The 16615-nt window shown below is 35.9% G+C and overlaps 1 protein-coding gene across 3 annotated transcripts in view; it reads left to right on the top strand.

Annotated features, from left to right (window-relative positions):
• Positions 1-14773, top strand: part of EPHA6 (EPH receptor A6) — a 516782-nt gene extending 502009 nt beyond the window's left edge. For all 3 annotated transcript variants that reach the window (XM_084506721.1, XM_084506720.1, XM_084506719.1), the window contains 2 exons: positions 1318-1467; positions 4074-14773. In XM_084506721.1, coding sequence (XP_084362847.1) covers positions 1318-1467; positions 4074-4188 — 265 coding nt within the window. In that variant the 3' untranslated portion in view covers positions 4189-14773. The remainder of the gene's footprint in view (positions 1-1317; positions 1468-4073) is intronic.
• The last annotated feature ends 1842 nt before the right edge of the window (positions 14774-16615 follow it).

Genomic DNA, 16615 nt, shown 5'->3' with positions numbered 1-16615 from the left:
ATGCATATCGCTTGATACTTGTACATGGGTCACTTCATTTAGCATCAGAGTGATGCATTTCTTATTTTTTTTTAAACGTTACGTAAGGTTCTCACATTTTAAGACTTGGGCAGTTGATCTTTTATTGTGCTCACCTGTTTGGGAAAGTTTTTCCATTAATTTGGAAGTGCTTGATGCAGTTAATCTGAGTACTTTCTGTGTTACTATTAATTTAAAAGATCAGCAATTATGCTATAGGAATTGTAAAATTCTAGAATAAATCAGATTGGAAGGGACCTCTGTAGGTCAGTAATCTAGCCTTGTACCTGACAGGGTTCTCCAGATTTTATCTCTGCATAATACTGATGATATGAATGAAAATCCATGCATTTAATGTATACAGATGTGTGGTTGAAACTCCGCATTAAGGTACTAGGGTGTGCTGCCTCCTACGTTATATGTAAGTTATATTCCATCACTCAACATTAGTTGGCTTTAGCTGAAAAAAAAAATATATATATAGAGAGAGAGAGAGAGAATAAAGTATATCTTCCTTCTAAAGGCTACTATAAAGCTTTTATACATAGCTGTATGTTTTTTTGCATTCTGTTGCTACAGTTTCTCCACACAAAACGTACAAGGTCTGTGGAAGTTTTGAGACCTCACTAGCATGGTGCACAGTGAACTATGGGAAATACATGTCCCCTGATTGTTTTTTTTCCCATCTTTCCATTTCAGTTGCAACAGGGAAAAGAAGCAAAACAGAAACTCAACTAAATTAGCTCCTTCATTTTTATTTGCTACGCTATATAGTTCTGTGTAAAAGCAAAGATATAAAATGTTCTTGCTTTTTTAGGTTTAGTATTGTAGCTGCTACACTGTTCACATTGCACAATGGTATAGCAATAAGGAGCCATTAGTATAACTTTACAGAAAAATGTAAAAATCATCTTGCTGTATGTTAATTTTATTAAATTGCATCTCACATTAAATTTTGTTTTCTCCCTACTTCAGCTACTGTATTTACAATTACCATCCTGAACATGTAAGAATTGCAAACAAACACTGTAGTAACAATCAGAACAGTGGCATAGGTGTGTTCCTTTTTGTTACTAAGTTGCAGTGCTTTCCAAAAAATGTATTGTTTAAGAAGCGCACACTAACATGATTTGTAAGCTTTAGACAAGGGGTTAAAGAAAACCTCAGGTAAGAACTGACCTTTACATCTCAGGGTTCCCATTCATTCCTTCTGCCTTTTATTAAAAATAATGTCTACCTGAGTAAACCAAGCATCATATTTTATATTGGTTTGGTGACCTTTGCGTTTTGTTTCTACAGAATGCCAGATTCACCTGGTGAAGTTCCAGAATATCCTTTGTTTGTTTCAGTTAGTGATTGGCTGGACTCCATAAAAATGGGTCAGTATAAAAATAACTTCATGGCAGCAGGTTTCACAACTTTGGATATGGTTTCAAGAATGAGCATTGAGTAAGTATGTAATCTACTGTTCCTGTAGTGACTAATCTGAATTTGTCTGGCTGCTGCAGTGACATAATTATTGTGATGTGTGGAATACTGCTTTCATTTCCTTTCATACCTAACCTAGTAAAAGACAAATAAAGATAAATACAGCTTTTACCAAAACAATGAAAGATAAAGGTATGATTAGATAATGGAAGGTTCATTCTCTGACCATCCCACACACTAGCAAAGCTTAGGCAATGAGCATCCTTAAATGTTTCCTGGGTAATCAGTTTTGATGTGGACCACTGGAATCAGTGGCAAAATGTTTTCTTACTTTGCTGTGAACATCATCAAGCCCAAGTGATTCTTCACATGGAATTTCTTCCATACCTTTCTGCCTTTTTCAGCCACTTTAAATTTCATTACGTTTTTTAAATGAAAACACGGGTTTGGACAAACTATGGATTAATATGGAAGTATAATGATATTGCTATGAGAGCTGTGTTGCTCTCCATTCCCTTTGCATTCATTCCTGATCTTTTATGTGATGCTGGGACTTACCTGTGTTAACAACGGTAATTGTCAGTTTAGATTCGGGAATTTTACACATGAAGTTAGAACTGGTATTCTACCATGTGTATCACTTCACATTCACCTACATAGAATTTCATCTACTGTTTTATGGCACAGTCAGTCTTAGAAGATCTTTCTAGAACCCTTCACAGCTGGCCCTTTCCCTGGCTGCCTTGAATAATTCAGTCTCAGCAACTGACTTTTTCACCTCTTTGCTCACCTGTTTTTCCAGACCATTTACCAATTTGTTGAGCGGTAATGTTCATCATTATCCCAGCATAGGTCCCTGCAGATTTTCACTGATGACTCCATTGTAAAAACTGACAATTTGCTCTTAACCTCCTATATTTTAACCAGTTATTTATTCATGGGAAGACTTTCTTATGACATAGTTCATTTTCTCTATAAACTTTTGATGAGGAACTTTCTCTAAATCCTTTTGGAAATCCAAGTAGAGTGTATCAAGTGGATTACCTTCATCCATATGCATGCTGACTCCTCCATAGGAAGCAATTAACTTTATAAAACAGGACTTTTCTTTGCAAAAGCCATAGCGACTCTTCAAGTAAATCATTTATCCAGGCATCTACTAATTTTATTCCTTATTATAGTTTCTATTTTTCCCTTTAATGACTACAGGTTCACAAGTCTGCAGTTCCTCAGACCTCCTCTGGAAGCTTTTTATTTTGTCTGTCACCACTCTCCACGCAAATGGAATGAGCTGATATCTCTCTTTCTCACATCCCTATCAGTATTTACACTATTTTATCCTTGAGATCCTTTAAAACTCTTGACTAAGTACAGTCTTGTTCTGAAGATGCTGCTTGTTTTTTTTCAGTTTGTCCCATAATGTTTCTGGCAGTCACTTCTACTTCAGACAGGTCCTCTGACAAGTCCCCCATAAATGGCTCTGTGAGTCAATCTCTTCCACAGTAATGTCAACACAAATAATAGTTTAGTGGCCAGTCTTCCAGTGCTCTTTTATACCCCAATTAAAATTAGACTCTACGGACATGCTGACTGGCTTCTTTTACTCCATGAGTTTACAGAAAGTTTTATTATGAGCGTTATTTTTAAGTGCCTTTGGCTGGTTGTTCCTCAAGCTCTATTTTGTCTGCCTTGCGGTGTTTCTACTGATAATCTGTTTAAGGTTATCGTCCTTTCTACTTTCCTCTTTCAGATAACACTTCAGATATATGAAGGATTCCTTCTTTCTTCAGATAACCTTTCTGTGACCCTTAGCCTGCTACCTTCTTTCTGAGTTTTATTAGGCTTTTCTTGATACATGCTATGCATTGTTCCTGCATTTCTAACCACCACCCCACCTGCAAAGGTTTATTCCCCTTGCTGCTTCTTTTAGGCTTCTACGATGCTCAATATTTTTTGCATAGTCCCTGCTGATCTTAAGTGTTGTATATTATCCCCCATGTGGATGTTAAGGCTAAGTACATAATAGTTGCTGCTATCTAGTGGCTCTTCATCTGCAGGATAGAGCCAGGTATCTTGAACTGCAAATGTGAAACTCATAAGGGTCATGCCTCAACCCATGAGATCCTTTACTAGCTATAATTGTAAAACAATGTTTGAGAATATGTAAACATGCAATGTCAATGCCATGTCCAATTGTAGGGTTAGTACAATTGACAGGGCATAACTGGAGCTTCCTGCCCTCACTATCTCTGTAATCTTTCTCAGTGTATTTCAGGTGGTGTTTAGATGACAGCCAAACTGGTGGCTTGTGCTGGATGCTAAGGGCTGGTGACTTCATTCCCAACAGTCAGGCTCTGCAGGTGTGCCACCTGCTCTGGGATGGAGGGTGGATGAGATGAAGGAAAACTGGGAGGGAAATTCTTAAATGGCACTTTTTTTTTTTTCCTTTTAATTTGGAATTGACAAATGCAGAAAACTTGAACATCTGCAGCATTCTTGTTTGTCCCTTGTTTGTCACTCAGGAAAGTAAACTGTCCTTAAGCAGAGCAACTTGTCCTATGTTTATATTCTTTGGGGACAAGAGTTTTTATATACTTGCATCCAAGATGAAACTTTTTATCTTGCAGTGACATTAGAAGAATTGGAGTTGTACTCATTGGACACCAGAGACGAATAGTCAGCAGTTTACAGACTTTGCGGTTACACATGATGCACATACAGGAGAAAGGATTTCATGTATGAAAGTACTGGAATCAACTGTGTTTTGTGCCTCAGCATTTCTAAAATGGAAAATATTCTCATTCTTCCCTTCTGCTCTTCCCAACTTCAAGAACTGCAGTCTCCTGGTTAGACTCTAAAAGTACTTCTATGTTAATGCTTCCAAACTGGAATTTTTAATCACACTGCATAGTTCCTCCGTCAGTTATCTGCCAATAAAATCCTGGCCTACTGCAAGACTCTTGCTACACATTGATGAATAACTCAGCATGGATGTGTAACTTTGTATAACAGTATTTGGGAAACTTTCATGAACTCACTTGAAAGTAGTAATCTATTTGGCCTGGTGTGGCTTCTTTATTGATGTATTTAGAGTTTGCTGGTAGATCAAAACGTATTTGACTTCTTTCATGTTCTGTGACCATGTAACTTCCAATACCAAATGTGCAATCAAGAAGTTTCACATAAATATTTATTTATCTCTTATTTTATCTCTTAATTAAATGCAAATGTATGGGTCTTATCGTTATATTACTTTCTAATAGTTTAAATGCTGGTAAGCCGGTGCCTCAAAATGCTAGTATTGTTTGCAGAAATGACTGATGATTTTATATAGCGAGTTTTCATTGTGTAGATAATTGGGAGGATAGTGAGAGAAATCTGCCTGAAATCTTCAGGTCCTTGATTCTGAATTACTTTAGCACTCGACACTTTTTATGCTTTAAATTTTAGATTAGGTTGGAAAATTTATTCATCTTTTGTATTCTTCACCACCCTAAACCTTTTTTAATACTCAGCATTTTCTTCTACTCTGTGGCAAATTGTCACCAGAAAACTGATTGTAATATTTCCATAACCACATGTAAAGCATGTTTTTCAGCTATGTTGTGGCCACATAGACTTCAGAAAGTTTTCTGTTCCAAAAATGCAGGCCTCCACAACTTGAACTCAACATGGCAGCAGACCTTCGAGGGTCAGCCATCAGTGGGGCAATATGCCTTATCCCATAGGAGCAGATCAGCTGTAGCATCATCCAATAGAGGGCAGTGGTACAGCCACAGGCTAATGCTGGAAGTTACACTTCGTGGTATTTGATTATATTGTACGTAGGCAGAAAAGGAGACATAGGACAGCAGTGTAATAATATGTTGCCTTGAGTCTACTTCTAACTGCTTTTAGAAGTGAAAAGCGGACTCTGCTGAAATGGAGTTCTGGTTACCACGGGCCAGATCTTCATTTAGTACAAATACCTAAATGACATCGAAGATTACCTTTAGAACTCTTCAATAGCCATATTTACATGCAAGAAAATGGCTGCAAAGGCCTAACATAATATTTGTACCTCTCTAAGACTTACAGATTTCATGTTTTAATCAGACAATTAACACACTTGTGCTGGGCTACGTTTCCAAAATTTTGCATGGGATACGTGCTAGTAAGAGCCTGGGACATGAGCACATGTGTGCAAGCTGGAGAAGTCACACACAGATCTACATGCATGTCACATGTAAATGGGGTGCAGATGCTTTTGTTAATTTATACATGGTTTGGAGGACATTCTTAAGTTATGTGGCATTTCAATATACTTAGGCATTACAAATTTTCAGTTAAATTGTGCATTTGAGTAATTAGTAATAATATATATGTAAATCAAAATGAACTAACTACTTTATGCAATCATAATAATATTTACTGCTTAATTTACAGATTGTAAATCAAATTGTATTTCCTGACTCTTGAAAAAGGCTGCTGATATATACCAGTAGCAAGAAGGAAAAGCAGAAAGCAACTCAAAAGATTATGCTTCCAACTGGTTCACGGAGTAGGACATGCTAGGCCTGATTCACTGTTGTTACTTTGTTTTGGAATAACTTCCTTAATTTACATGGGATAACAATAGTGAACTGAGTAAATTTTCCTTTCTTCCATTAAAATAAAATAAAATAAATAGATTTAACTGAGGAACAAGTTTTCTAAAGATAAGGATTCACCAGTGTTCTACAATGCCAACTTGGTAAACATGTTTTAGAGAAGGGCACTACCAGTCTTATACTGGCCACAAACGTAATTTTATCAGCATGAGTAGTCCCACTGACCTCAGTAGGACTGTACTAGCATGTGTGTTTTGCAGGATCACAGGCCTTTAGTGGAGAAAAAAAAAATTGTTCTTATCTGTGACTGTCACTTGAAAAATTCTGCCCCAATTCTACATTTGAATTTTTGTGTTGTTGTTATTAAGGGTTCCCTTACAGAAAGAAAATCATACTTACCTGAAACCTTTTAAAAAACAGTAACATTACAGAGTAATCTAAAACTCGCTTTTCCTTTCATATTCTTTTCTTCCTTTCTTATTTTTTTTTTCCTTTCTTATTGTTTTCCATTTTACTTGTCATTACTTTCATGGCCAACAACGTGACATCTATGGAAGGAGCCTCTCTCACATGTAAACGTATTACTGAGGAGGTATGATTCTGTTATTTGTCAATGGGGTTTCAAAATTACTCATAACTAATGCAGACCATATGCATGCACTTTTAAATTCTCCTTTGCACATTTATTCATTCCTGGTCGTGTGTATGCAAAGCAGTATGCTGCATGCACGCAACCTGGATATATTTCATGGAAATTAATTTCCAAACTTATCACACTACTGAAAATATATTTTCAATAGAAAAAAAATATAATAACAATATAAAAACATTTATTAATCAGATATATTTTTTATATAAACAAGAGTTTGGGTAACCAGAAAGGAAAGAAGGGATTCTTTTGGTGAGGAGACTTATTACAAACATTGTACATCCAGGATTTTGTGGGTTCATATGGCTTTTGTTTCTGTTGTTGTGGAGGTGCAATATGACACTTTTATAGTAGTTACTTTGATCAGATTTACATTTGCTCCATTTTGGAAATATTTTATTCGCTCTTTTTATGCTTTCAAGCCTACTCTTCCGTGTTATTCAGCACAAAGAGAAGTGCTACTATTATGTCTAAGTGTCTTTTTGTTCATTTAAAAACAAAGGCAAATGAAAAAATCCAAGAAAAAAAAAAAACAGGTGGTGTTTCTCAAATGCGAGCCCAATCCTGTGTAAGCCACAAATGTATATGTGAAATTAAAGTTACTTTTTTTTTTTTTTTTTTGAAGGGGATACTTTCTTCAGGTGAATATTACTCTATTTAGTTATCCTGCATATTGCAGTGTGCAGTTACAGTTTAAACTTGACAAATTCAAGCAAATCTAGTATGCTGGTTTTGAAAATCTGGCCAACGTTGCATAGTGCTTCATGACTAAAAGTACTTGTTGAAGTTTCACAAAATAAAATGTGCACGATGTGCAAACCCAAAAAAATTTAAAAAGGGGGGGGGGGTGCCAAATGTGGACATAAGGAAATAGTTCCAAGTTAGTTATTTCTAATTATAAAATAATATCCATGTGTAGATTTTTCTCACAGATCTGATATTTGTCAAGAACAAACTCCATCTATTTGTACTGTTACCACTACCTGTGTACCACTTAAGCCTACAAAAGATAGCTTAAGTGAGGGCCTCTACTGCTGAACAGGAGAACTGGATTAGCGTCTCTTGGTCAATGAGGGCACGGCCCCAGCTGTCCATCACATGCCAGCCACAGTGCTTCCAAATTTGACAGACAATAAACTTGAATGTTCATGTAGCCTAGAGGGGCAGTCATCTAACATGGAAACCATGTCAGTCATCCTTACTCAGGCCATCTTCATGTGTCAGTCAGAGCCCTGGGACCTGTTGAGGGGAATTGTTACCACCTAATTTTGGAGGTCTGCATTTGAGCTACTCATCTGAGGTTTTAATGAAGAGAGATGGGCCTTGTAGTATTCACATACTGAAAATGTCATCTGACAAACGTAGTTATTTACTTTTGGGTGAGGTGAATTGTGCCAGAGAAGCACCTGAGACCAGAATGACTAGCTCATATACAGGCATCTGTGTTTAGTCAGATGAATCTCATGCATTGACTGTATTTAGTCCTTGTGCTGAACATTTGAAAAAGAGAGGACCTCATCTGTAATGCTGGTGTTAAAATTAAACAAATAACAGCAGATTTAGTAGACTTTGCCCATGAGCTGTTTGCATACTCTTTGGAATTACTGAGAGGCAATGGGACTCTATGGGAGAGAATTGAGCTATGTAATTTAAATTTTTCTTAAACCTAAGTAACCTTTTTGTTTCCCATGAATATAAATTCAGTACCTGTCTAATAAAAGCTTAGGTGCATGCTGTGGTTTAATACATCAGGATCAGGCAATCCTGTAACTGCAAACAGTACGGTAAACAATGAATTCAAATAACTTAATTGCTCTTGACAAAGCATTCTGCATCTGAAGTTGTATTAAGTATTAGCTAGTTTATTCTGATATGGGACTCATAGACCATAGTACTTTGTTTTTTTTGTAATTTAAGACTGACTATCCATTTTCCATTTTTATTGATATGATAAACCTAAGCATGGGCTCCATTAAATTCATCTTCAATGCAGATTGATGCATGGCCCAAATGTGTGTCATAAGTAATGTACAGATGCCCTTTATTCAGATGCAGCAGATTTACTGTGGAACAGCTGGGACTGTGGAGGTGCCTAATAAGAGTGTATTTACCACAGCAATTTTGATGTTAGAACAACCCCATGGGACTGTGTCAAACACCAAGGTAAAGCAGCATAGAATGTACTTTAACTTGTAGTGAAGGCCGAACACTGAATTTGAGCTGGCCCCACTGCAAATTGAATCCTGTATTTAGGTATTGCAACTCAGCTGATGAAGTGATTCTGCAGGGAACATCCTGGCAGCCGAGAATTTCTCTTTATGAACATGGGGTACCTGTAACTACTCCTTCATGGGCTGAGTCTGTCTCAGCATATGTTCTGCATGTAAGGGGAAGGAGGGCTCACTTCTAATTCAGTCCAACACATCTCTTAGAGTAACAAAAGCCAGAATAACCGTAAAAAGGCTTTAGTCTATTGCATCTTCTAGGAAAAGTATTAAAATAGAGATACTTCATTTATCATAGCATTTACCCATGGTTGAAGAGCACTGTGTTCTGTTAAACTGTTTTCTTCAAGAATACCCTTGCTCACCAACTGTAATTGATCTTTCATGAATAAATGGCAAAGATAATCTATTTTTCTTCCTTTGTTAACAGTACTATTGTAATATTTTGAGAGTAAGAGAAAGATCTGTTAGGCTGAGCTAACACAGTATGACAGTGATCTTGAAATCTCCTGGAGAGACAAATGAATCAGCACTGAAAAGGAAAAAAGGAAAAAGCCTAGAACATGGCGAAAAAGAACTGTCCATATTGTGCCAAGGAACTCTTAAAAAAAAAAAAAAAAAAAAAAAAAAACTTGCACATGACAGTTCCATGTATTTAGAGTTCACAAATATCTTCTGCCATCATATACCATATTTAGTAGCACACACTGCTCATCCATGAGTGCTATGGTTGTATATAGATTCTCAGATTATGGACTAGGGTATGTTGAGCACGTAATGGATATAAAAAATGTGTGGATATGTACATAAAGAATTGTAAATATGTATATCATAATGTCTGAGATTTTTCAAGCATACACAACTTAATTACGTAGCTCCCAATAATGATAATGGGGTTGACCTGCTCCATTGGCTTTTAAAATTTTAAGCAGCGTGCACTCTATTTGCGTAGTACCTCCCAAACTTCCTTGGCTTGTTTTCTGGAAATGGACAGCCGCTCTTTTCCTCCATAGGAATAAAGAAAAAAAAAATCTTTTCTCAAACTAGTTTACAGAAAACTGTCTGGTCACCTGATGCTGACCCTTCTGCCACTACCACACTGAATCTTTTTCTACTGATTCTTTTCCATGCAACTAATTACTGCAGAAATTATCAACAGTCATAAAGGGGAAAAGAGGTGTCCATCAGCTGACATCCTTAGTAAGATGTTGTCCATGCTATAAAAAAGTTGAGTCCCTCTGCTGAAGTCACCAAAGAGTTTAAACAGTATATAAGTGATTTTCTTTTAAGTAGCCATTTTTAGACTCTACTGAGGTTAAAATGAAGGAAATCTTAAAAGGAATATGAGTAATAATATGCCAATGTATACTATAAAAAGCTGTGTTGAACTTTAGAAAGGAACAGAAAATTCTTAATGAAAGAACATGAGGCTAAAAAATGAGTAGATTAAAAAAAAAAATCCACCTTTTATATGTGAAATAACACCAGTTCACATTCACATAGTGAAATCTATTTGTATGTTTCTTTGAATATTCCATATCAGGATCTCTTACCTTTCTTTGCTGCAGTAATTTCCCATGTACATCTCTCTTCCAGAAAGTTTTAGCATATTATCTGATTTTTCATATCCTTGCAATTAAATTGAAATAAAAAATGCAAATTTATGACATTGAAGATATGGAAAATACATTAATGAGTTAAGTCTCAAAATCATTTCAAGCTTTCACAGTTGTTCTGCTTTGTCCATGTCTAAATTTTTTACCTATGTCTAAGCGTCTTAGTACTTGAATAGTTAGTAACTATGTGTGTGTCCCAGAAATAATGTATGTACCGTGCCATATTCAGAAACTCATGAATCTGTAAACATTTCAGTGCTTGTGCAGCTTGATTCATATAGGAAGGTTGATTAGGAATTGGACTATTTACATGAAGAGTTAGGCACAAAGTGCTTGCAAATCCAAATCCCTATAAAATATTTGTAAGGCAGCATGAAATAACGTGATTTTGTCCTTTAACTTCAGGAACACATACGGTTTCCTTGGGAGTCCAGCGTATTCGTTGATATTATCAGAGGACCTACTGCTTCATACAAGTTTTGGGGAATGTTCATCTCTAACATGCATATCAGCAAGTTGATTACAAATTTGTTAATAAAATATTTTATACCGATATTTCTCATTATTGACAATTCAGTGAAGAACTGCTAAGCAGCATGTATGTTGAGCAGTAGATAAGCCAAAACCCTGTGACTGATAACTGACAAATCACAAAGAAATCTAGCTGTCTGTATTATGAACTGTGTGCTGCCTGGGGCCTCAGTTGTTTAGAAAGTTGTTTAGAAAGTAACCTCAAATCTAGGACCTGGATAATCAAATTGGGGGGAAATCTGCATTGTAATGTAACTATTTACTTCTGGTTGTAAATTATGAAAAAGTGCCCATTGAGTCTGTATAGGGAGCATTTTCATAGTATCATCACAGCATAACGTTCTGATGGTTCTCTACAGCAGTGATTGGAAAAAATCTCTTTGCTGGTTTTCCAGGGTCCAGCTTATGAAAATAAATAAATAAATAAATAAATAAGGTACAATTGTCATAATTTAAATTAGAACTTCCAGTAAACAACAATTTTCTTTTCTACACACATAAGAACTATTTTTTCTTCAGAGAACTGATATCTAATTAATAATTGCTTACACACCAAATTTTCAGTTTTCTCTTTTGTAGACTGAACTCCACTTGACAATGACTGAGGCAAAAAGGAAAAGCTAAACAAGTATTTTTAGCAATCTGAATGCTTTGATTTGTATTACTTACTATTTCTTTATGTACAATAGGATTAGCTGGAAAAAAAAAAAAAAAGACAAAAAATACACTTAATGTTTCAAATCTATAGATTATTTGAGTTACTAAATGCAACTACACAATTACATTTTTGTCTTGGGAAGGTTCTACTCTAAAACACCAGGTGTTTCACATTCTGATGAAGGATTTTAATAAACTTCCTTATTGAGTAACTCCAGGGACAATGGTGTAATTGTGTGAGGAGTTAAATGTTTCAGTGTCAATAGGCACTGTCTTGCTGTGACCAAAATTCATCAGTTTGTTACTGACTCCAGTGGCATTAGGATGAAGCCCTATCTTACACATACAGTATGTAGGATTCAGCTCTCCTAATAAATACTTCCTTCCTGCATCCCACTACTATCACAATTGATTTGTTGTTAGAGAACCAACATTTATTAGGACACATGTTGTCTTGTCATTCAAATCCATTGCTAAACTTTTTGCTAGTTTTAATTTCTTTGTTGTGAGTTTTGAGTTGAGGTGTAGCTTGGTCATTCGGGGCATAATCCAAAATCACTTAAATCCATAACAAGATATCAACAAACTGAAATAGCTTTTGGATCAAGGGTTTCTAAAGATTTGCATGGAATGGATGGCCTGCTTTAATAGGGGGAAAGAGGGTGCACTGACCATAAAAGACAATGCTGCTGCCTCAACGATGTGGTGAAATAGATTATGGTTACCTTCAAAGTGGCAGATGCAAGGTAAAAAAAAGTGTTTGCTACACTGTTGTTTTACCTGGAATGGGTTACCAACACTGAGTTTGGAATAAGTATTTAAAACGATCTACACATCTAACAGAAATACTGCAGTACATAATATAAATGTTTTGTGTTTTGTTTTTTCTTTAGAAAATCCCCCAAACTCCTGGATTGAAATTCAGGATAAAGCTACCCTCCCTATCAAACAGAACTTACAGAGAATACAACCTTTATCTGTAGGATTTGTCTCTTTCTTCCTAAAAACACATTATACAATATGACTTCCTCTTCATAATAGCAGTTCTAGCTGATTATTTTCCTCTTTGAATAAGCTCTGTTTCATACTCCTAGTGCATTGCAGTGTAAGGTTTGAGATTTGCCAGTTAATGAAAGGCACAGTAGCAAATTAAATAAATAACGTCCTCCTAGTGGTTCTGTTTACTGGACTCTTGCGTTAATTCCATATTTCAAGAAAAACCTCCTACTCTAAAATTCCAAACACGTGGCACACAAACATTTTTAAACTTTTGGCCATGATTCTGTATCAGCCAGAAGAAGAAACAATTTGGCTTGAATTGGCAGTATATCATTTTTAATACCATTTCTTTTGCAGCAATTTCTTCCAACATTTCTTCACAAGGTAGAGGGCTATTTCAGGTAAGGGTGGGAAAAGTTGTTTCTTTGTTAACTCTGGTGAAGGAACTGGATTTAGTCAGAACTTCAGTATATGTTGCTCTTACCTGGAGCCTTGGGTCCAATGTCAAAATTCCTGTATGGTATCAGTCTTGTCATACATGGTGCTGCCACGATTGAAAACCCAGAGGCTAACAAAGGGGGCTCAGTCTTGTTTGGTACGTGCGGTACAGCTCCTGTTGACTTCAGTAATGACAGCAGATACTCTGCACTCCCCACGATTACATCTGCAGTTTACCAAGGAAAAAAAGGCTTAAAAAGATCATGTGGAACCATATTTACTGAATTGCAGTGGTTTATTTTCTAGCAAAGCAACCTTCATTGATCAAGTTGGAGTTAATTGTTTTAATTTTCTCATCATTTAAAAAAAAAAAAATCACTTGCCGGGAAAAAAAAAAGAAAAAAGTTTTATTACCTTTCAAATACTAGCTTATTTTTTTTTCTTTTGGAATATAATGTGGATGGTATGTTTTCTCAGGATAGCCTCTATTTCTGTGTGTTGGTTTAAAATGTATATGAATTAAAGAGGTTTTAATCTCTGTCTCTTCTGTGAAATTAGATTGTACACAACTAAATATGACTGCTCTTCATAGTCTGCTGTTCTAGCATAGCCATAAAATGTATCAATGTATGTATATATATGAATAACTATTTGATGACAGACACTTTAGATTATATATCTAAACAGACATGTCAAAACTTTAAAGGTAGATGGCTTCAAAAGTAACAGTATAATCATGATACTTGCAAACTATTTTACAGACAAACCGTGGCCTCAGCCCAGATCTCATATCCCTATCAATGCTCTGAAAATCACCTTTTCTTTGAAGACCCCAGATTGTTAACACTTGTTTTGCAGTTGCTTCTGTTCTTCTCACCAAGATATATTTGAATAATGACAACTACCTGTAACTAAATCTTCACCATTCATCTCACACAAAAGCAACCTTGGCACTGTTATATCTTCATTAGTCTGAACTTGCGTAGCACTGCACACAGCAAGCAAGATCTACTAATTCTGATAGACTGAACATTTCATAGCTGGTATAGTTGTTTTCCCCCTGGGACTGCCTCACTGCTCAGAATGACTTTCTTCCTACAGTACAACTCCCAAATACACTCCAAGTGCATTTTTTTCTTTCTGTCTCTTAACCGGTTTAGAACAATATTGTAAGAATAGCCACAAAATAAAAAGCTTAATATACTGATCTGCAGTCCCAAGGGGAATTTCCATAAGAAGTGAAGTTGTTATTTATTTACTGAAAAGTGGTGTTATCATTTTTTAAAATTCTATTCCTATGATAATATGATGTTCCATGTAAATTTTCACGTGCTGGCATGCCTACAAGTTAATAGTGTAATAGAATGCTCAGCTCTCAACATTAGGGTGTTTTTAAGGTGAATTGCATTACATACGCCATCTCTTTACAGGAAGAATATGGGGTTTGGCAAAGCTACCTGCTGAGCAACATAATAAGATTTTTGTACAAAGTACAAGTTACTGATTATTATTGTATTTTATTTTTCTATGATTTCCTAAGAGGCATTATCAGGTCTTACAAATGGGGTAAGCCTGTTTATTAAGATATTTATTAGCAAATAAAAGTTACAGTACTGGTGGTTATTTTTGAGTTAATGGTGTTTGTTCTGCCTTAGATTACTAATATAATGATACACAGAGAAGCCTGTCATACATGATCATTCAAAAAAAAAAAAGAAAAAGGAAAAAAAAAGAGGAAAAAAAAAAAAAACCAGCTGCTTAACACAGGGTGGTGTACTAATAAAGATGGACCGGCAAAATGTTCTAACACTTGAGATGCTTCAGGGTGTTGTGTTTTTGGTGTTTTGTTTTGTTTTGAGCAAAAGAATGCTTAATCGCAGTGGCCTCCTCTGTGCTTACCACTGAGCATTTATGCTCTGATAAACACCTTTTCAAAGGGCACATACAGTTAATAACATTAGGAAAAAAATATATACATCAAAAGTTCCAAACAGCTCTCTCCCCTTTTAAGAAACACTAGCTATTTGAATTTTAATCAGATTTTAATTTACTATTAAGATTCTACAGTGCTGTTCACTCTCCTTAGAGTGGTTCGCTCATCCATGCAACTCCTTGTCTAGTGTTTTTCAAAACTTGCTTACAAATGTTGTTTTATAACTGACTCTATTATGTAAATAACACCAAGAGTGATTTTGAGAATCAGTCTTTTTTTTGAGACTGATTCTCAAAGAAAAGTAGTGCCATATAAAATAATCAGAATACCTCAAAAAGTTTTAAATTACAATTAGCCTTTCCCTTCGCAACATCATATGTGTGCAAGAGCCAACAGAAATGTGTAGATTAATAGAAAATAAATGTCAGAAGTCATGGTGAGAGTTTTCTCACTCAGGACCATCAGGTTTAACAGGAAGAATATAATGAAGAATTAATATTTATTTTTAGATCTGGCTACAGAAATACCTTTGCCATTCTTACCTCTTGGTTGCCTTTAGAACTAATTCTTACATATAGACTAATTTCAGTATAAAAAGTAGGAGATCAAACTTCTAACACAGACTTACCCCACAACCCAATTAACTATTAGAAAGTGCTTCAACTTGGAATTTCATTGTGACACATACACCTCTTGGATTTCCTTTAATGGCTCACAATGTCATGAGGGACTCTCATCTTTCAGTCAGAACCTTTCTGGGTTTAGGAGAATCATGATTGCAATTATCTCAAACCTTTAATAATAATGGAGGCAACAATGAGAACTAGAAAGCCAAATACTAGACAAAATGTTGGCAGTATTTTTAATCTTTGAAGTTTAATATGAAGCGCATTATAACCAGAAAGATTTTTAGCAGCAAGAACTGTCCATACTGCTATCAAAGAGCTATTTCTATCGCTGTCACTCCTCTTCCCAAGGCAGTAAAAAGCATCAGTGAAACTAGATTATGGTTTATTGCAATGAGAGATGGAGCTTTGTGAAAGAAAATTACTTCTTCAGGCCAAGGAGCAGTACAGATCCTCTTTGGAGAAGAACCATGCCATCCACCCCTCACTCATTGCTTACTTTCTGTTCAAAAGTGAAGCACAAATCCAAATAAATGTTTTATATCTGGAATTATAGAAACATCAGATTGTAGTGAGGGGAGAGAGTGACTGAGTTGTTTCAGCTAGCTGTCTTGTTCTGACAATCTGTGAGAAATAAGGATGGGGTAGCATGGCGAGTATTCCCTGCATCAAGTTCTGCTTGACCGCATAGGGTCTCATTCAGGTCTGCGGTGTAGGCTACCAGTCTGAACACGGGGAGTACAATATGACCCATCTTTTAAGTCCTACAAGTACTTCAACATAAGTGAGACAGCGAGGAAGTCTCATGACAGTGCTCCAGTTAAAAACTTGATGAGGCTTTTTAATGGTGGCCTGAGGGATCGTGGTAACTGCAGCAGCACAAGAAATCATGTTACTCATTTTCAC

This window comes from Aythya ferina, assembly GCF_964211825.1.
Source record: "Aythya ferina genome assembly, chromosome: 1".
In the NCBI taxonomy this organism is placed as follows: Eukaryota; Metazoa; Chordata; class Aves; order Anseriformes; family Anatidae; genus Aythya; species Aythya ferina.
The sequence above is the reverse complement of the archived record's forward strand: the minus strand, read 5'-3'. Positions and strand labels throughout refer to the sequence as shown.